Genomic DNA, 21,928 nt, shown 5'->3' on the forward strand with positions numbered 1-21,928 from the left:
TTTCCTAACTGTGGCCCACAGTGCTCTGGATTTCTTTAGGGGCTTCTTTGGGAATGAGAGTGGAAGCTCTGGAATCCACCCAATTACTTATTAAGTGACCTCAAGCAAACTATTTAAACTTTGTAAACCTCACTTTTGAAATTACAGCTAGTAATACCCACCTCAGAAAACAACTGTGAAGATTAAGACAAAAAAGATGACAGAAAGCTTAACCCAGTGCCTGGCACATAGCAGATCAACACAAATAATCTCTTCAGTTAATTATAAAACACCGTATTGGTCTTCTGTGTATAATTTCTCCCATTCAAATCCATAATGCCAGCATCCTCCCAAGACTTCCTTCTCGTCATGTTACCATCATGCTCAAATAGTTCACAATCACATCTAGATCAAATCAGGTAGCCTGGCTGGGTATTAAGAAGCATGGCTATAGTTTCAGGTTCTGGAAAAATCCTGAAAGCAAGAAACGATCACCCAACTGTATCTCCTAAATTTTTCCTAATGCTGTCTCTCAATTCTCTTTAAGCTCTCCATGTGACATCTAAAGAGCCTACCTCTTACTTGTTCCCCAAAATATCTTTCTTCAATCTGTCCCCTGTCCCCTAACCTGGACTGTCTCCTCTCAGATAATCCAGATCCATTTCTTCCTCTACAACAGAGTACGCTGACCCACAGCTTCCTAACTAGAATGCATGTGCCTTGAATAGGTTATAGGTATGTCTGGGATATTGATGCCCTTGCCCTCCGGCCAGTCAGGCTTTTGGTTATGAGCAGTTTACAACAATGAACCACACAATTACCATTTCTTATGTTTACCATGATGTGAAAAATACTGTGGAGCAATGACATAACCTGACCTTACACAAATCCATTTCTTTACTCATAATAATGACGTAATTTTTTTTTACTAACTACCCTGTTGGGTAGATAACAGTAAGATATTGGTATGAAAGAATATGGAATTATGAGTTATTAGAACTACTCTAATTCTGTAGCCTTGAGCAAGTCACAATCGTTCTAAGGTTCAGTGTCTTTAGGAATAAAATGTAGATACATGCACATACAGTGAGGCGACTGGTTCCAGGACCCCTGGCAGATACCAAAACCCAAGGATGCTCAAGTCCCTTATATAAAATGGCATAATATTTGCCTATCTACAACCTATGTACATCTTCACTATACATCTTTCCCTATATACATTAAATCAACTCTAGATTACTTACAATGCCTAATACAATGCACATGATATGTAAATAGCTGTAAATTCAACGTAAAAGCTATGTAAATAGTTGCCAGTGTGCAGCAAATTCAAGTTTTTTAGAACTTTCTGGAATTAAAAAAATATATATTTTCAATCCACATTTGGTCAGATTCACAGATGCGAAACGCATGCACACAGCAAGCCAATCATACATATATATATACCTCTCAAGCTAGCAGCAGGGTTCAAAATCTACAACAAGCATGCGCAAACTCAAAATGTTAGGTACCAGTTATCATCAGTAACAAAGGCTGCTTGAGTTAACTGGGTAACAATATGATCCCATAGGCTGAAAACAATTCAAACTGAGAAGGTTCAGAGTTTTTTTTTTCTGGCCCCTCAAACTGTCAGATCTTTTGTTTGTCCAGCTCTACTTTTAAGCTGCCCAGAGCTGCCATGAAATATATTCCTGGGAAACCAATTTGGGTAGTTTTGGCAGTAGCAGCTAATTTTTCCAACACTACCTAAGTATGACAAAGTCTTCCAGGACCAGAAGATTTACTATTACACATCATCCTTCCAAGTCTGAAAACATTCCAAACTTTCACCATCCTTTTTAATTCACCCTCAAGATTTACTGAACTATTAACATCTGTTTACCTATTTACAATCCCTAAGTCCTCCCTGTGTGATTCTTCCTGTGAAGATTTCTCAAAGGGCATACTAAAATGGTAATAAATAGTTATTATTTTGACCTGGAGACGCATAGAAATGACAAGGAGTCAAAAGGTAATGTGTCAGGCTCACAACCTCTTGAGCTGTCAATTACTTGACAGGAGTGGCTGGCTGAAAAGAAAAAGACCTTTTGGAAGACTCAGTAAGTAATGGGTCACTGTAGTCACAGGGGGTCCAAAGAAATCTATAAAGGGATATGACACTTAGATACACTGTCATATTATGAAATTGCTTACCTCTCCAAAGTCATCTCCTGTCATCCAGTCTCTCCTACTCCCTTCCTTTTATATGGACCCTATGCTCCAGCCAGACTGAACTTCCTGCTGTGCGCCATGTTCTTCCTTAATTCTTTGCCTTGGATCATACTCCCTTTTGCCTCTATACCCATTCCCTTCTTCTTCGCCTGGCCAACTTCTACAATTCTTTCAAGATCCACTAGACTGCAAGTTCCCTGAGTGTACAAGTCATAAAGTTTTGCTAGAGCAATATATTAAGTGCCTAGCAAAATAGGAAGTAAGTAAATAAGTGGATGAACGGAAGCTCAAAAAAGCCTTGCCTGAGAAGCATAGCAACTCTGCCTCACTCCTTCCCAACACACACACACACACACACACACACACAGACACACACGATTAACTACTACTTGTCAATGTTCCCCCTGATATCCTGTGATTATCTGTGTATCACTTTTCACATGTACCGCAATAGTCGGTGAATTCCATGAGGGCAAGGATGGATAAGATGATGTAATCCCTTACCCCAGAACTTTGCACAGTACTTGGTGGGGGGAGGGGGTACTCTCTATAATTATGCCTGTTGAATGGATAGCTGGATGCATATGCCATAGTGCCCGAGAATACGTGAGCCTTCTTCCTCAAGCATCCCATCCGGACCATCTCTGCGCTCCTAGCGCGCGCCCTGCTCCCGTTTCTTCCTCCAATCAGGCTGCAGCCGAGCCCTCCTTCGCAACTCCCTATAGATACAGCCCTGGCCCGCTCTGGCCAATTAAAGTCCAACTGCTGCGCTGCTCCTTTGGCAGACCCATGCCCCATCTCGAGCCCCTGAGTGTGTGGAGGCTGACCACGGAGCCGCGGCCGGCGGCGCGGCGGGAAGGCTGGTCCTGCCCGGCTCCCACCTGCCAGGGAGCCGCCAAAGCCGCCCTGGACGCCGCGCGGCAGAGCCGGGGAGGGCAGGCTCCCGCGCCGCTGGTCCTCAACATCCGCACCTCCCCCGAGGGGCGAGCTCCTAGCCTGGCTCCTGCCCCTCCACCCGCCACTCCCGAGCTCGGGCCGCCCCTTCCCCGGGCCCGGGCTCGGGCCCAGGGTGTGCAGCCCAGGCCAGTGCCTGGGGCCGGGGGCCGGCGGCTTGGGCTCCGGGGCACCGGGCCGCCCACCCTTGGCCCCGCGGCCTCCGCTGCCGGCCTCGGCCCTCAGTCTCCAGACCCCAGCGTCCCGCCGGGTCCCCGGGGCGGCAGAGCGGGGATCCCGCGGCGCAGAGCGCACTGACCTGGAAGTGCAGCGCCATCTTCCCGGGAGGCGGCGCCCGTCGGCGCCCCGAGCGCCCGAGGGGAGGGAGCGTAGGCGGGCGCCGCGGAAGCCCCAGCCGCCCGCGGGGTCCCTGCGCCGCTCGCTCACCCGCTAGTCGCCTCAGCCGCGCGCGGCCTCAGCGTTCGAAGCTCCGGACAGGGCGGGGCCGGGGGCGGGGCGACGGAGGAGGCGGTGCGCGCTGGGCGGCCCGAGAGGGGTGGGGCCTGGAGACTCAACCGCCCCTCGCGCTCAAGTTTGAACCATCCGTGGCTACCTCAGGTGAGTCGAGACCTCTGACCTCTGTCCTTTGACACAACCATGACAACCCAACTGTCAGCCAGGACTCCTGACTCTCACATCTCCCGCAGACTCTCTTGACTTCTAACCCCTACAGCACAACTATTGCCTGTGGCTTCTGACTTCCCCATCTCCACAACTTTTCTTGTCCCCTGACACCCACTTGCCCTGGTAATCAGCCGTAACCTTTGACCCCTACGTGCCAATTGCAGTTTTTGACCCTTGACTCCCAGAATCCAACTTCCACTCTTTTTAAACTTTATTTTGGTCAGAATTAAACTGACACTATCTACATGTTGTTAAGTTGTAAAATTTTGCTTCACCTCTTCTTGTCTCTATTTCGTTTAAAGGGAACTTATATTTCACTTTAAATGATTCCATTGCAATGAGAATTTATTTGAGAAGTAGGTCAAAGTCACTCCTTTCTGGTGCTCTTCATTTCCTCTTGAAGTTTGACACTTCTAGATGAGGTCATTGTACTTCAGTGTGAAAAAAATTCATGTAAATACTTCTTATAGTTCAGGTTTACTAGTGACAAATTCCTTCGGCTTTTGTTAACATGAAAATGTCTTTATTTCATGTACATTTTTAAGGATAGTTTTGCTGGGTATAGAATTCCATTTTGGCTTTTTACACTTTTTTTGGCATTTTAAAAATGTCTTTCCTTTGATTTCTGGTTACCATTGTTTCTGTTCAAAAGTTAGCCATCAGATTGTTGCTTCTTTGAAGGTAATATGTCTCAGCCTCCTACCCCTTCTACTTTAAAAGTTTTTTCTTTCTTTTTGGTTTTCAGCAGTTTGAATGTGATCTAGTTGTGTTAGTGTGCATGTGATCCTTCTTGGGATTCATAAGGCTTCTTAAATATGAAATCTGATGTTTTTCACAATGTTTGAGAATTCCCAGTCAGTATTTCTTCAAATATTGCTTCTGTACCTTTCTCTCTCTCTTCTCCCTCTTGAACTCCAACTTCATGTATGTTAAATCTTTTAGAGTTTTCCATATGTCTCTTATACTCTTTTCTGTATTTTTGGCCTCTTTCCTCATTGTGCTTTAATATCTATATTTTTACTGACCTTTCCCCCAATTCGGTAAAACTGTTCTGTTATTTCTGAGCTGCTATACAACCCCTCTGCTGAATTCTTAATTTTAGTTATAATATTTTCAGTTCCAGAATTTTTATTTGTCTCCTCCCCTTCCATTCTTTGAATAGATTTCAAGACTCTGGTGAAATTCTTCATCTTTCCTCTATTTTCTTGAACATTTTAATCATCTTATTTAAAGCTCCTATCTGATAACTTCAATACCTGAATCAGCTCCTGGTTTTTAGTATTTGATCCTATTTTTTAAAGTGTGCCTCAAAATTTCTTACTGAATGTCAGCCAGTGTGGAAGAAAAACTATAGAGGTTCTGGATAACAGATTTCTCTAAAGATGTTTTATTGTTGTTGTCATTTGTTTGTTTGTTTTTAACTGTAGTAGGCACATAGAATACCAGTGGATCACTTCAATCCAGTTGAAGCATGGCTTTATGCTTTTAAATTCAGGTTTATTTCAGTTTTACCCTTATTCCTAGGTTCTGGTTCCTAATAGATCTTACAACTAAAAGCCTGAGATGTTTACTAAAGACCCTCCACACTATTGGCTTGAACTCTAATCCCTGTCTCCCCAACACTGTGCAGCTGCTGAAATCTCTGTTCAACTCTTTAGATGCTCCTGTTCTGCTGTTTCTTTTTTTTAATTAATTAATTTTTTTATTGAGGTATAGTCAGTTTACAATGTTGTGTCAATTTCTGGTGTACAGCATAATGTTTCAATTGTACATATATTCCTTTTCATAATTCTTCACGATAGGTTACAACAAGATATTGAATATAGTTCTCTCTGCTATGCATTATAAACTTGTTTATCTATCTGACATACAGTGGTTAGTATCTGCAAATCTCAAACTCTGAATTTCTCTCTTCCCACCCCTTTCCCACCCTGGTAACCATAAGTTTATTTTCTATGTCTGTGAATCTATTTCTGTTTTGTAGGTAAGTTCACTTGTGTCTTTTTTTTTTTTTAAGGTTCCACATATAAATGATATCATATGATATTTTTCTTTCTCTTTCTGACTTACTTCACTTAGAATGATGATCTCCAGGTCCATCCATGTTGCTGCAAATTGTATTATTTTATTCTTTTTATGGCTAAGTAGTATTCCATTGTATAAATATACCACTTCTTCTTTATCCAGTCATCTGTCAATGGACATTTATGTTGTTTCCATATCTTGACTATTGTAAATAGTGCTACTATGGACATTGGGGTGCATGTATCTCTTCCAATTAGAGTTCCCTCCAGATATATGCCCAGGAGTGGGTTTGCTGGATCATATGGTAAGACTATTTTTAGTTTTTTGAGGAATCCTCATGCTGTTTTCCATAGTGGATACACCAAACTACATTCCCACCAACAGTGTTGGAGTGTTCTCTATTCTCCACACTCTCTCCAGCATTTATCATTTGTGGGCTTTTGAATGATGGCCATTCTGACTGGTGTGAGGTGATACCTTGTTGTAGTTTTGATTTGCATTTCTCTGATAATTAGTGATATTGAGCATTTTTTCATGTGCCTATTGGCTACTTGCCACTTGTATGTCTTCATTGGAGAATTGTTTGTTTAGGTCTTCTGCCCATTTTTGGATTGGGTTGTTCGTTATTAAGTTGTATGAACTGTTTATACATTCTGGAAATTAAGCCTTTGTCAGTCGCATCATTTGCAGATATTTTCTCTCATTCTGTAGGCTGTTGTTTTGTTTTGCTTATGGTTTCCTTTGCTGTGCAAAAGCTTATAAGTTTAATTAGGTCTCATTTGTTTATTTTGGCTTTTATTTCTATTGCTTGGGTAGACTGCCTAGGAGAACATTGCTAAGATTTATGTCAGAAAATGTCTTGCCTATGTTTTCTTATAGGAGGTTTATAGTATCTTGTCTTATGTTTAAGTCTTTAAGCCATTTTGAGTCTATTTTTGTGTATAGTGTGAGGGAGTGTTCTAACTTCATTGATTTACATGTGGCTGTCCAGTTTTCCCAACACCACTTGCTGAAGAGACTGTCATTTCTCCATTGTATATTCTTATTTCCTTTGTCAAAAATTAATTGGCTATAAATATGTAGGTTTATTTCTGGGCTCTCTATTCTGTTCCATTGATCCATATGTCTGTTTTTGTGCCAAAACTATGCTGTTTTGATTATTGTAGCTCTGTAGTATTGTCTGAAGTCTGGGAGGGTTATTCCTCCAGCTTCATTCTTTATTTTTTTTCAGTATTGCTTTGGCAATTCTGGGTCCTTTGTGATTTCATATAAATTTTAGGATTATTCTAGTTCTGAAAATGTCCTGAGTAATTTGATAGGGATCTCATTAAATCTGTAGATTGCTTTGGGTAGTGTGACCATTTTTACAATATTAATTCTTCTAATCCAAGATCATGGAATATCTTTCTATTTCTTTAAGTCACCTTGAGTTTCCTTAATCAATGTTTTGTAGTTCTCCATGTATGTCTTTCACCTCCTTGGTCAGATTTATTCTTAAGTATTTTATTTTTTTGGATGCAATTTTAAAAAGGATTGTTTCTTTACTTTCCTTTTCTGGTATTTCATTGTTCTGCTGAGTTTCTTAAAGTCACTCTTTGTACCTGTACATCTTAAAAACTAACTGATGATTTGAGGGAAATCTGTACACAGATTTTGGGGCTCACATCTCTGCAGTTTGCTACTCTTTAGAATTTTGTCCCTCAAATCCCAGCTGCTTTTGTTCCCAAACTCCCATGTCTGATCCTAGTCTGGAGGGTGGAGGTGTGGTGGGCAGAGAGGGCTGAGGAGAAGCTGAGGTGAATGTGGATCTTGCCCTAGGTGCTCTCATGCTCTCAAGGATTGAAGCTGATCAAGTCCTGCCTTTATTGGTTGTTCTCTAGTACCTTGAAGCAGTTATTTTATATATATATATATATATATAAATTTATACATATAAATATATATGTCATGTGTATATAGTTGTTGATACATGGTAAATTATTGTTAAATATATATTTCTTTATAGTTGTTATATATGTAATATAGTTGTTAAATATAGGTATTTGTCCTGCTTTTATCATTGTTTTCAGTGGGAGGTCTAATCTCACATAAGCTAATTCATTATGACAAGACTCTTTGCATCTTCCATTCTTCACACTTGATTTTCATAGGTTGTCTGGAGCCCATGAATCCTCATCCCTACAGCTCAACTCCTCAACTTTAAAATCCTCCATCCCTCATCCTGCCATTTTGTACTCCTAAATCCTAAAGGTTTCGATTCCTATATCTTAACTTTTAATTCCATGTCCCAAGACTTCTGATATCCAATCTCATTTGTGATTCCCACATCCCAACATTTCTGACTCTTACATCCCAAGCACCAGTGTTGATTTCTGACCTCCCTATTACCTCTGCCACACAGTAAATACCCCATTATTTTAACCGCCTATTGCCTTTGCCTAACTTCTAGATCCCAACCACACTATAAAGCTATTGTTTTAAAGTAGCATCTCTATTACCTCAACTTTTAGGTCATCACGAGAGGAACAATTACTCGAGATTTGATTATTTGGCGTTTTCTTTTCCCACTCCAGAATTTCCTTGGCACAAATACAAGGTTGTGTGTGACAAGAACAGCAGCTGACTATTCTGTGGATTCACCAGGTAATTCTGGAAATGAGAAACCAATTATTTTTTCCCTTTAAATTTGAGTGAATATTTAAGATTTCTGTTTTTAATTAACACTCTCTTCCATGATTTTCTGTCAACAAAATATGTGCACAACTCCATATATTTTTTATCAATTAACAAAATTTAAGATAGAATTGTGCCACTACAGCTATTAAAATCAGCACAGAAGATGCTCCAGGATGTCAAATAATTCATCTCTACCACAAAACTCAATTAAAGGAGGGACATTTAGCGCCCTTAGGAATTACACAATTATCTTCCTTTATCGCAGCTAGCCTTCTAAAAAAGACAAATAGATCTTTAATCTTTGTATCTTTTCAGGGGATTCAATTAACATTTGTAATTCTGATGCTTTAGGAAATTCATCTAGCAACTCAGAGTTTGGAGTTGTTATTTCTAAGGTCAGGATAACAGTAAGTCTATTATTTAGAAATTTTACAAGAAGTGATATTGAGATGAGACAAGCGAGCACAGTCTTTAGGAAAACAGACATAGAGCCTAATAACCTGGATTAGGATGCCAGCTTTCTCACTTACTAGCTGTTAAACTTGGTGCAGTTACTTAATCTCTCAATGCCCTTCATTTCATCAACTATAAAGTGAAGACTAGTAGTACCTCTCTCATAGGTTGCAGTGATGATTACACTAGGTAATATTATATAAAGTACTTAGTATCTGGCAAATAAGTGCTACATAAATACTGATTTTTATTATCAAGTAAATTCATATCATTCTCTCAATATCATATTTAAACCAATATGTTTAATGGAATGACATTTTAATTTTAATCAAACAGAGTAAATTATTCCACACTTTTTTACTTTGTAAATTTACAATCAAGCTGGATATTTCCTCATTGTCCCTCCTACCCAACCTGGCTTCTCAGTCCTGGAAATTTCTGAAAGGCTGTGACATTACCGACATTAACAGTATTTCTAGTTCGTGTTTTCATAAACAGTGGGACTGAAACTTCAAAATCTCCAACTAAAATTCTCACTTTCTGAGTACTTAAAATGGGAAACCAATGATCATTTACTTTTGTAGCACATGTAAACAAAATATAGGAAGCATTAATACACATTTCCCTTAACTTATTTGACAAATGTAATTCAATTAAATACACGTAGTGAGATTGCTTAATACCGCAATAGGTTTGGAGAATCCAGCAGAGGGCAGGCAGGTGAGAGAAATAAGAGAGTGCATCCAAAAAAATTCAAATTTATGTGAAACCCCTCCAAAACACAGTAGTCACATAAAATATTTACCTGTGTATATTTCTTTCATGTTGGTTGATTTCATCTATATTTTTGTTTTGTCAAAAACAAAACTTTAAACTTCATTTATTGAAATACCCAGTGTAAAACCAGAGTAACACACACAAAATTTTTTCTTCACTGGTGATATGGATATCAGATTATTTTATAATCTTTATTTTATATTGATACTAAAAACTATACATACTTTTTCTTTAACTGATTTTCACTTTTAACACCCTGGCAATAATAAAGGCATACTGCTGTGTATTAGTAATGCCATTATTTTGACAAATAAAAATTAATGTTTCTCATTCTGTATATTGCCATGTATTACTTATATATTAGTTCTTCCACATAATAATAATAATTTAAAGCATTGGTATGTAACATAAGTAGCATTATGTTAATATGTTTCCTTTAAGTTACTGCTAAGCAGGATCTTGATAAAATGTGACCTAATATGAAATGATATTAGATAAATAAAGCAATATAATCTTTCTGAAAAAGCAGTTTTGCCGAATATGTATCAGAAACCTTGAAAATATTTATCTTCACCCACCTTCTAGAAAGTGATTCTAACAAATAGCCTAATTTTTTGGAAGAGTTTTATATGCAGAGATATTTATTACAGCATGATTTACAATAGGAAGAAGCAGAACAGCTTAAGTAAATTATGGTACAGCATATGACAGAATCCTATATGGTCATTAAGAGATATTTATGGAGAGTTTTGTAAAAAAAAAAAAAGAAAAAAAGAAAAGAAAGTGGAAAATGCTATGTTGTAAGGTTAAGTGTAAAGGGAAAAATGAAACAATGTGTCATTTTAATCAAATGAAAAAAGACGTAGAAAAAAAGTAAATGGAACAGAATACAAACAAATGTTAACTGTGCTATCTTATGAATGGTGAAATTAACAGGTGATTTTTCCTTCATCATGTTTCTGTGTTTTCAAGATTTCCTAAAATGTACATTATTCATTTTTACAATTAGAGAAAAACGTGATGTAACAAAAAATCAGACCGAAAGAGATTACTGTTAATCTTATTAAAGAAGTACTTATTAAAGAAGTGGTGATGGCAGGTGTATATGTTTGGAGAAGGGCCAATTAGAAAAGTTGAACTTGACCAGACAGGCAGTATTGCCACAAATCTTTTTTAGAATAGGGCTAAGTATGGATGTGGTGTATGTGTGTGTGTGTGTGTGTGTGTGTGTGTGTGTGTGTGTGTGTGCATGTAATGTTTTAAAATAATGCAGGCTTTTTTTAAGGACCCAGATACTTAATTTTATTCAGTTTTTAATGTTTGGAAAATAGTATTGTTTTGCCATTTACATTTTTTAAAAGCTACTCTGCTTATCATCCAACTCTAAAAGACTATGATTGATTTTTTTAAAATTATGAAATAGTGATTTGTTGAAGACATGGCATGTTAACAATCCTGCCAGCCTAGAAGCTCTGTGAAAAGTCTGAGACTCTTGACTTTTTTTTTTTAATCAGAGAGGTCATTGATGACTCTCTAGTTGACTAGGAAAGAGACAACTGAGAGGACTGTCAATGAACATGGAAACTTAGGCTTTAAGTGCTACCTGGAAGATATGGGACAGCTTGGCTGTCAGTAGCACACTGGCCACTTTCAGAGGAAGCCAGAGCACTTTCAGTGTACTGAGAAGAGCAAAACAGGATAAAGCTCTTCTCCATCAAATATGCAAAGAATTGGGCATGTAAATTAACCTTGACAGGTCTTGCCAACAGCTGCTGGAGAAGGACAACCTCCTTTTCTAGTTCTGGTATCATGTGCTGATAGCATTTCCTTGACTCACAAAGGGTCATATCATAGTTAAATAATGCAGTCTTAAACTGAAATTGAGATTATAAAATGTGTTATCTGTAAGGGAATAGAGAGATTCCCTTAGAGAATCTGTCACCATTTATAGCCCATTTTATGCACATAGCTACTTCCCAGAAATAGGCATGTCCCATTTTCAAGTGCTTTCTTCTAAAAGATTTCCATAAATATGTTTAAGTCTGTATCATTGAGAGCAATACTGTTTAATTGTTTTTAGAGTAAAATTAATTTGGAATAAAATATAAAACTAGGTCCTTCACATACTAAGAAAAAAGTAAAAAAAGTGAAATGAAAAAGAGGTGGATGAGTCAGTGTGACAAAATATTGGTAATTATTGAATCTGGGTGATGAGTCTATAAAGCTTAATTGTACTATTTTTCTCTATTTTTGAGGAAGCCTGAAAATTCTTATAATAAAAATCAGTAACACTTCAATGACTTTATCGTTTACTGTGAAAAACCTCAATTCTGTACTGTGATTTTAGTTTTAGAATCTTACTTTTCCAGATTTACCTATTACTACTCGCACTTAAGCACCCTATAATGCTATGGTGAATGATTTGTGTAGAATTATTGTCCTCTGTACTTTCCTTACACCGTTTCCTCCACTTAAATGTACTTTCCACCCACATTCCAAGAATTCCCCAGAGATGTGGTTTAAAAATTTGTTAATACAAACTTAGTCCCTGACTTACAATGGTTCTACTTAATGATTTTTCAGCTTTACAATAGTGTGAAACTGGTAACGCATTCAGTAGAAACCTTGCTTCGAATTTTGAATTTTGATTATTTCCTAGGCTATTGATATGGGGTATGGTACACTCTTGTGGTGCTGGGTAGCATCAGCAAGCTGCAGCTCCTAGTCAGCCATGTGATCACAAAAGTAAACAACCAATAAATATACTTACAACCATTCTGCACCCATACTACTATTTTTTTTTTTTTTTTACTTTCGGTACAGTATTTAATAAACTGCGTGAGATATTCAACATTATTATAAAATAGGTTTTGTGTTAAATGATTTTTGACCAACTGTAGACTACTATAAATGTTTTGAGCACGTTTAAGATAGGCTAGGCAAAGCTATGATGTTCAGGAAGTTAGGTGTATTAAATGCATTTTCGACTTAGTATATTTTCAACTTATGTTGGGTTTATCAGTATGTAACCCCATCATAAGCTGAGGAAGATCTGTAATAACTACTACAGGCATACCTCAAAGATATTTGCGGGTTTGGTTCTAGACCATTGCAATAAAACAAGTTTCGCAGTAAAGCAAGTCACATGAATTTTTTGGTTTCCCAGTGCATAGAAAAATTATCTTTACAGCATACCATAGTTTATTTAATGTGCAATAGCAATATGTCTAAAGAAATAATGTACATACCTTAATTTAAAAATACTTTATTGCTAAAAAATGCTAACCATCATCTGGACCTTCAGTTAGTTGTAGTAATGACATCAAAGATTACTGATCACAGATTATTGTAACATATATAATAAAAATGAAAATGTTTGAAATACTCTGAGAATACCAGAATATGACCCAGAGACACAGAGTGAGCAAATGCTGTTGGAAAAATGGTGCTGATAAGATGTCAGACACAGGCTTGCCACAAACCTTCAATTTGTAAACAACACATTATGTGTGAAGTGCAAGGAAGCAAAGCACAACAGAACGAGGCATGCTTGTATTTATTGAGAGCCTACTCTGAGCAAGGCAATGTGCTGGGTGATTGACGTATATTCGTTATTAAACTATCCTGAGATACTCCTGAGAAGGTATGGCAACAGGACCAAAGAGGTAAAATAATTTGCTCACAGTCTTTTTCACTCTGAAGCATATTATGCTATTTATCTATTTATTTAACCACACCAGTGCGTGTCAAACCTGAGAATAAATTGGGGTCATCTGGAACAATTGTTTTAAAATACAGAGTAATGAGGCACACCCCCTGTATCCTGATTTTTTTTGGCTGCATTTGGGTCCTGCAGCTGGTCCTTTCATCAGAGTGTCAAGATGATTCTATAACTTGTAATCTTCGAATCATACTTTGAGAAACACTGCACCACCATCCTTTTTCTTTACCACCATGTATAGACCTCTAAGTCATATTGATGCCTTCATACACATGAAATGGTTTTGTAAATCTTCTAACACCTTAAATATGTGAGGTATTATTGTATTGGCTGACATGATTTCAATGGAAATGTTTTAATTATATCAAACTTGAATTTTAAAAAGTGATCTTGAGGAAAGAACTCATTAACATTATCAACAAATATACTAATATATTGACTGTGTGAACTGTGCAAATAATTCACATACCTGCATTGAAATATGCCTGTTATCACCAGGAAGGAATTTTGTCTGGCTTTTTCTTCCACCCCAGATGTGGTGTTGGATGGACTGAAACTTTACAACCAAAAATGACATCATTTCAAGTGAAGTTCTCTGTATCTTGAGGAGGCAAAGAAATAATAGGACTTACAAGAAAAAAAATAAGTAAGTGAGAAATGTGTGTTTAAAAATGGTCCTAATGTGTAAAGAAATGTTTTTGGAAATAATTTGTTCATGTATAAATTCAATTGGTACAAATAATTGAGGCCTTTTTAAATTCATGTAGTCTCGGTTACTTTCAGACAAACTTGCTCCAAAAATACATGTGTTTATGCAGCCTGGAAAGGGGACTTCCAATGACAGAGAAATCTTGCATTATAAACTTATTCAGTGATGCTTGTTATTTAAATGAGCATGGACTATTTAGGATGGTTAAAATTTCCAAAAAGACTTGGTAATAATGAAAACTGTGAAGTGTGTTGTACTAAGTTGGGTGGGGGATGCTGAGAAGGAGAAAAATAGGAAAATAATGGGGGGAAATGGCCCAAATATCTGATAAGGGACTTGTCTCTGGAATATATAAAGACAATTACAACTCAGTAATAGAGGACAACCCAATTAAAAATGGGTAAAGGACCTGAATAGGCATTCCTTCAAAGAAGAAATACAAATGACCAGTGAGCATGTGAAAAGATGCACAGCATCATAAGCCATTGGGAAAAGTAAGTCAAAACTATGAGATATCATTTCACATACACTAGGATGGCCATAATAGAAAAAAGGTAATAATTGTTGGTGAGCATGTGGAGAAACTGGAACCCTGATGACCCTCTGTTGGGAATGTAAAATGTTGCAGGTGCTTTGGAAAACAGTCTAGAAGTTCCTTAAGTAGTTAAACAAGGAGTTAACCATATGATGCAGCATTTCTACCTGTAGGCATATACCCAAGGGAGATGAAAGCACATCCACACAAAAACTTGTACACTAGTATTTATAGTAGCATTATTCCTAATAACCAAAAAGTGGAAACAACCCAGACGTCCATCAACTGAAGAATGATTTTTTTTAATGTAGTATTTACATACAGTGGAATAATAGCAATAAAGAAGAGTGAAGTACTGACACATGCTACACCATGGATGAACCTTAAGAACATTATGTTAGGGAAAGAAGTCAGTCCCAAAGGACCACATATCGCATGATTCCATTTATCTGAAATGTCTAGAATAAGAAAGCCCATTGAGACAGAAAGATTAGTAATTGTCTAGGTCTGGACAGATGGGATGATTGGAGGGTGATGACAAAGAGAGGAGTGGGGTTTCTTTTTGGGGGTAGTGAAAATATAAAATTGTGGTGAATGAAATTGACTATGGTGATGGATGCACAGCTCTGTGAATATACTAAAAGCGATTACATTGTACACTTTAGATGAGTGGATTGTACAGTATGGGAAATATATCTCCATTAAAACAGTTAACAAAAAGGGACCATATCAAAAAAATACAAAAACTGTTTTTATAATATAAGGGATAGAAATAGTCATTACTCCAGGGTGTCATTTTCACTGTGTGGATGGGAGAAGAAAAATGTATTTTTGAGCACTTCTGTACCAAGCTTTGTACAATTCTTCTTTAACACTACCAGTTGGCAAGGTAGGTATTTTCTTAGTTTACAGGTAACTTCAAAGATCGGAAGCACCTTTCCCAAGGTCAGTCACATAGTTAAGTGGCAGGGCTCATAATTAAATAAGATTTGTCTGTAAGTAAGTTTTTTTTTCCCATTACATCATAACTAGCTTCATAATTTTATTTCAATAATGGAGCTAAATTCTAAAACAGACTCTTTATTCAGAAATGAAATACAACAACTAAGAATATGGTAAATTCTATTTTGATGTTATTTTTTTTTAATCACATTACAAATATCCTAAACTTCTAGAGTTGCCTCAGAGGACATTTTTATCCATTTAAAGGATAAAACTTAAAATATATGCATATGCACATATTCAATTAATATTTAATTATGTTTACTAAAAATTCTTTCTGAAAAATAATGCAATATTATTGTTGCATAAGTGATACAACTTTTTGGAAATTGACATTTATAGTCCAGGGTACAAAAATTGAGTCCAACTATGTGAATTTTCTTGCTCACTTATTTAGCTATTTGTTGTAGTCTTTATAGCAGTTGATACAAGCTGACATTGTATGGTTATTTGATGGCTGATATGGTTCTAAATGCAGATAGTTTTTATAAATTTTATATTCTATAGCTTCTACTTCTTAATATTAAGTGTTTTTTTTTTCATTAGCAGTAATCTCGGGAAATCAGAATCAGTCAATTTAACATTAAAGTAATTTTTCGTTTTTGTTCTGGGAAGGCAGGAATGTCAGTGCCAAGGGCACCAAATAAAAAACCAGAAATCACATAAATCCCCCTTTTCAAGGGCAAAACTACTCTATGTGACCCTTGGAAGTATTAGTTTGTGAACATCCAATGAAAAATAAATGGGATAAGAAATAAAACAAAAAGTAAACTGGTGTTAAATTGTTGCTTTTCAACATTAGGGAATACATTTTATATTGAGAAACTCATAAAGAATAGATGATTTAGCTTAGCTCTCCTAACCAGCAAATTTTCTGTCCTAGCTTGTGTTAAAAGCTTCCAATATTTGGTAATACTTTACTTTTTTGTTTTTTCTCTTTGGGGAATACTTTATGATTGCTAACAATAGTAACCTTTTTTGGGGCTTAAATGAATCAAACCTCTTTAGTTTTAATGCTGAATTGTCCACAAACCAATTATTCCATTCTTGGCTAAAGGAAACTGTGATATGACTTCACTGCTCCAGCTAATAGCACATATTAATCAGCAAAGCTGGCCCTTTAATTTTCCTGTGTATTACAGACTTAATCTACTCACAATAACCTGTGCTAATATCACTCATGACAAACCTACCTGTCTTGTCTGCAAGAGGTCTCACAGACTTTCTATAGCTCGAACATGCTCAAAGTTCAAACTCAATCTATTACATTATCTGCCAAAACCCCGAAGAAAATCGTACCCAATGGACTGTTAAACCACATTAGGTTTGTATTATTTAGCTCAAGAACACTGAGTCAGAGTTAAGTAAATGCTGCTTTGAAAGTATTTTAAGCGGTTCTAGCTTGTTTTTGCTAGATAAGTATATATATATATATATATATCAGTATGTAAAAATAACTGCAAATTGTTTCTTATGAATGTAAGAAAATCATCATTATGTTGGCAAGATGGTCATTTGGCAAAGCATGTGAATTCACACCATTACAGGAAGGTATTAACATAAATTAACAGAGTAATGGTTAACTATGTTTTTGTAAATGTGGTCAATTTTTAAAGGCTTGTCACAAGATTCTGAAAGAATCCTACTTGCTGAATTAATTTTCTTATACTTTAACTTCAAATGGTGCTATTTTTCATGTAGAATAGAATATAGAATTTTAATTCGTGTAGAATTAGAATGTAGAAGGAATAACCAAATCAAGAACAGTAAGATTTGTATGCCCAAATCATTGACGTTGCTAGTCCTTTTAGACTCAGCCTTAGGAACTCACAAATTACACTAAAAAGTTGTGAATCAATTATTACAAATGATGTAGAAGATTCCTGAAAACTAGCTTTGATGACCTTAAAAATGATACCAGAGGAGCTACCCTAATTTTAAAAGGTTTTTTCAAAGTAGGCTCTGGAAAACTTAGTCTTATGAATACCCATTAATAATAAATATGATAATGCTATCAGAATCATTGTACTTCAAGTGTTCCTGTAGTTCTAGTAAGTACCCTGGAGAAAACAACCATTGTTTCTCATTTACAACAGAATACATTCACAGTAATAGGTTAGAGCTGTTTGGAGATGTTATTTTGAATACGTGGGTCTGAGGCAAAAATATTCTCTTTGCTAAGCTCTGTAATTCTCAAGAGTTTTGAGTTTCAGCACATCCAGTACTATGGCGCTCTGCAAACTGCATCTGTGTCTGCAATTCTAATACTGAGTTAGAAGGGGTTGACATTATTGTAGTGAGGACATTGCTGGTTAAGCCTTCTTTCATCCTGGGAATCTCCTTCTTGGAGATCTCAAGTTTTTGCTTGTCAGAAACAAATATACTAAGGAAACCTGTACATGTGGACTTCTGAAAACTCAGTGGAATGATCATACTCTGAAATGCAAGTGTTTATAGTGACAGCATGTGATAACGCATAGTGGGTTCTAGGCAGATACTGAGGTAACTGTTGGATTTGCCCTATTTCATTAACAACTATCTTCAGAACTGTATTTTGAAAAGTTTGGTGAGCAATTTAGAGCTCTGGAGAGGATGCATTAGGACATTTGAAAATCTGTAAGAAATTGGAATGACTCATTTTTGGAGAATGAATTATATTAATACGGGGCTGCAAAACTATCTCTGGGAAAGTTGCTATTGTAATTGCTTTATTTTTCTTCATCTTTCTGAATGATAGTAGTAGTTTTATGTTTACATTGGTTTCTTTATCCTATCAAGGAAAATGCAGTCTTCCAAGAACTTTATTTTGTCTTGTTATAGCTCTTAAGAGCACTGAAATAAATGCAAATGATTTCCCGTTGACATAGGAAATCTTTTCTCCTTGCTTATCAAGTAATGTAGATTTACAGGCTATTTACATGTGTGGTTCTTTTAAATGATATGCTTTGACTGTCACATCAAAATGAAATTTCATCCAATTGGTGATGTGCCACGTCCATACTTTAAAAAAAAAAAAAGTGTTGAACCCAGTACAGATATAATTCATATTTATTAAGGCATTTACCTTTTTGCTTCTTATTTTAAATTCCATTTGATATCACTAAGTTAAAATTTAGTTGATTTTGCATGATAACTGTAGAAGAGATAAAGAAAATTCTGTTATGATTGTTATGAAATATATAAACAGAACCATTTGGTATTACTTGCTGAAGTCACATAGTCGAACTCTATTATAGCTGAATTTTTTATTCTTGTATAATTTTGTCTATGAAGTACCACTGAATCAAGCCCTGAGACAACTAACCCCACACACTTGAGTTTTTTAGATCTGATTACCCAGGAATTAAGTCAGACTATGACCACTAATAGGTATTAGGCTTTTATATCCTTTCAATACATGTAGTCAGTGTTAGAAATGGAAAAACATATGCAGAGACTTATATCCTTTATTCTTTAAAAATTCCACTGAATGATATAGGGATTCTATATTACCTGATTCACAGGGTCCTTTGTTTTGTGCAAATGTTGGTGCTCTGCTGAGAGTTTAGCTCCTTGAACTGGCAGACATTCTCATAGGTTTTCCCTTTCAGCCCACTGAAGCTTTCCTGGGTCACACAGATGCATCATGGCTTGGAGATTCCTCCATCTATCAGCACCTCTTCATCCAAGACACATGCCAGGTGGTGCTTACACTGACCATAGAGATGACTGTTTCTGTCTGAGTCACAGAGCTGACCTTCCACATTCCCATATTCTAAGCAGCAGCCACATTGATCCAACACAGTCCCTGACAAGCAGTTTGCAGGCTGGGAGCAGAGTTCTAAATTGCATTTTCCTCAGTCACCACCTCCCCTGAATAATCTCAGCCAGTTCTCATTATGCAAAGTGGGGAGACTTTGCAAAACACGTAGCAGGGCTGCAAAGACCACTATGCTTATCAGAGGCTTCATTCAAAGCAGTGAACATGAACCTTGAATGTTTAGTTTTAAGCCAAGAGGGGGAAAAAGTCCCCATTTCTTCTTTTTCTTTTTCCTCTTCAAAGAAAAAAAAAATCACATATCTGCCTTAGATGATTTCAAGCCAATATTGACATCAGATTCCAAGTCTAGAGAAGATAAATAGGATATTTGAATATCCACAAATGCTCTTCTGGGATGCAGTTTTCATAAGGACAGCTTTTGGGTTTAAAACAAACTATACTCTTGGCAGTAGAAGTGTAGTTTTTGCTTCCTGTTGGTTCCAGAAGCCAAATGCTGAGACGGTTATTGTATGAGAATAGAATTGTTTCACCACTTAATATTAAGCCCAAGAAATGTTAAGAAAAATTATGTAAAGTATAAAGATTATTATCATGTGTGATTTTTTTTATATTAGGGACTTTCTGTTCTTTCTTTTTTTCCCTCCTTCCAACTTCCCTTTCTTATTTTCTCTCCCCCTCCCTTTTTCGCTCCCTCCCTGCCTTCCTCCCTTTTTTCTTCCTTCTGTTCTAATCATAAGAGGGAGACTAACATATTCAATTTATCTGTGCTACTATTTTGTGAAATACTAGAGAATATCTATGCTCCAGCCTCACTGGCCTCTGTTTTTTTGAGGGTCAAGTGAGGCTTTAGGCCATTATTTAACACACCATGATTCTAAAATAGCTGCTAAATAAGAACAAAGCTTGGTACTTGTAGTTAAACATGGTAAATGAATTCTCACATGTTCCCTCCTCAAATCGCACAAAAATAACAGTGAAGGAATTTGAAAAGCACACACTGACAAGGACCTAGAGAACAGGAGAAGACTTCATAGCTAATGAGAAAATCAATGCAGTGTTGGAAGCTGGGAAGCAAATGTACAGGTGGTAGCTGGTTTGGCACATCAGAGAGAATAGAACTTTAGCTATCTGTAGTGGGAGAAGGTGACAAGGAACCAGACACGTTGCACTGCAGAAATCCAGAATGTCAAGACTTGACACCAGTCAGAACCTCTGGAGACCAAGTTGTAGTGCGGGGCTGAAAACAGGATGTTTTGAAAGTTAGTCTAAAGAACAGTGAGATCCCTTCCAGGGTATCTGATTCAAAACAAAACAAAACAAAACAAAACAAAACAAAACAAAACAAAACAAAACCCAGAGGTTAATTTCTTGGAAGGTTTGCTCAGCTGTGGCCAGGAGATTTAATGAAAGTCAGGTTACTGTACAGTAGCACCTCATGCCCGTTTTCCCTCTGGGCTCCCAGGATGCTGGCATCCAAGTTTATACCTTCCAAGGAAGAAACGGAAGGATCCTTCTAGGGGGAAACTGACCTACTAGAGACACAACCCTTGGGTGGTGACTTTGGGTACTGACCAGTGAAAAAGCTGACCCTCCAGCTCATCACCCTTTTATCACTCTCTTAAAAAGCTTACCAGTTGGATGTTCTGCCCACACACAGAACTTCCTGTATCATATTTAAGAGTGCTTCAGAGCAATACAGGCAACAGGAAAGCCTCTAACATGAAAGACGAGAGTCAAATAAGCAAATAAGAAAAATACTACTTGCAGGAAGTAGACAATTTAGGGAGCAGAAGAAAACTTTTAAAAAATTTTTCATCTTTAGAGAGAGAAAAGAAAATTTTGCATCCTTGGAATAAGCATAAGATGCCATAATAAAGAGACATTCAGAGAAGAAGAAATAGACCCTAGAAATGAAAAATAAAAAACCCGTTAGTTTTTGTTTTTGTTTTTGTTTTTGTTTTTATTGAGGTATAGTCAGTTTATAATTTTGTGTCAATTTCTGGTGTACAGCACAATTCTTCAGTCATACATGAATATACACATATTCATTTTCATATTCTTTTTCACTGTGACTACTACAAGATATTGAATATATTTCCCTGTGTTATACAGTATAAACTTGTTTATCTATTATTTATGTATGAGTCAGTATCTGCAAATCTCGAACTCCCAGTTTATTCCTTCCCACCCACCTCCCCTCTGGCAACCACAAGTCTGTATTCTATGTCTGTGAGTCTGTTTCTGTTTTATATATTAGGTTCATTTGTCTTTTTTTTTTAAATAAGATTCCACATATGAGTGATATCAATGCTATTTTTCTTTCTCCTTCTGGCTTACTTCTCTAGGGCCATCCATATTGATGCAAATGGCAAAACCCATTACTTTGAAGTAAAAGTTGAGGAAATCATCCAAGATGAAAAATAAAAAGGCAAAAAGATAGGCCAAAATAGATGAGCTAGAAAA

General features: G+C 36.8%; 1 protein-coding gene across 9 annotated transcripts in view; it reads right to left on the reverse strand.

The window, feature by feature from the left end:
- The window catches only part of RANBP17 (RAN binding protein 17), a 275,746-nt gene extending 272,156 nt beyond the window's left edge, over nucleotides 1-3,590 (reverse strand). For all 9 annotated transcript variants that reach the window (XR_004314233.1, XR_004314237.1, XR_004314235.1 and 6 more), the window contains exon 1: nucleotides 3,443-3,590. Coding sequence is in view for 3 of the 9 variants with exons in the window: in XM_032465107.1 (XP_032320998.1) it covers nucleotides 3,443-3,460 (18 nt within the window). In the remaining 6 variants the exon portion in view is untranslated. The remainder of the gene's footprint in view (nucleotides 1-3,442) is intronic.
- Between the last annotated feature and the right edge of the window lie 18,338 nt (nucleotides 3,591-21,928).

Source organism: Camelus ferus, chromosome 22 (assembly GCF_009834535.1).
Source record: "Camelus ferus isolate YT-003-E chromosome 22, BCGSAC_Cfer_1.0, whole genome shotgun sequence".
In the NCBI taxonomy this organism is placed as follows: domain Eukaryota; kingdom Metazoa; phylum Chordata; class Mammalia; order Artiodactyla; family Camelidae; genus Camelus; species Camelus ferus.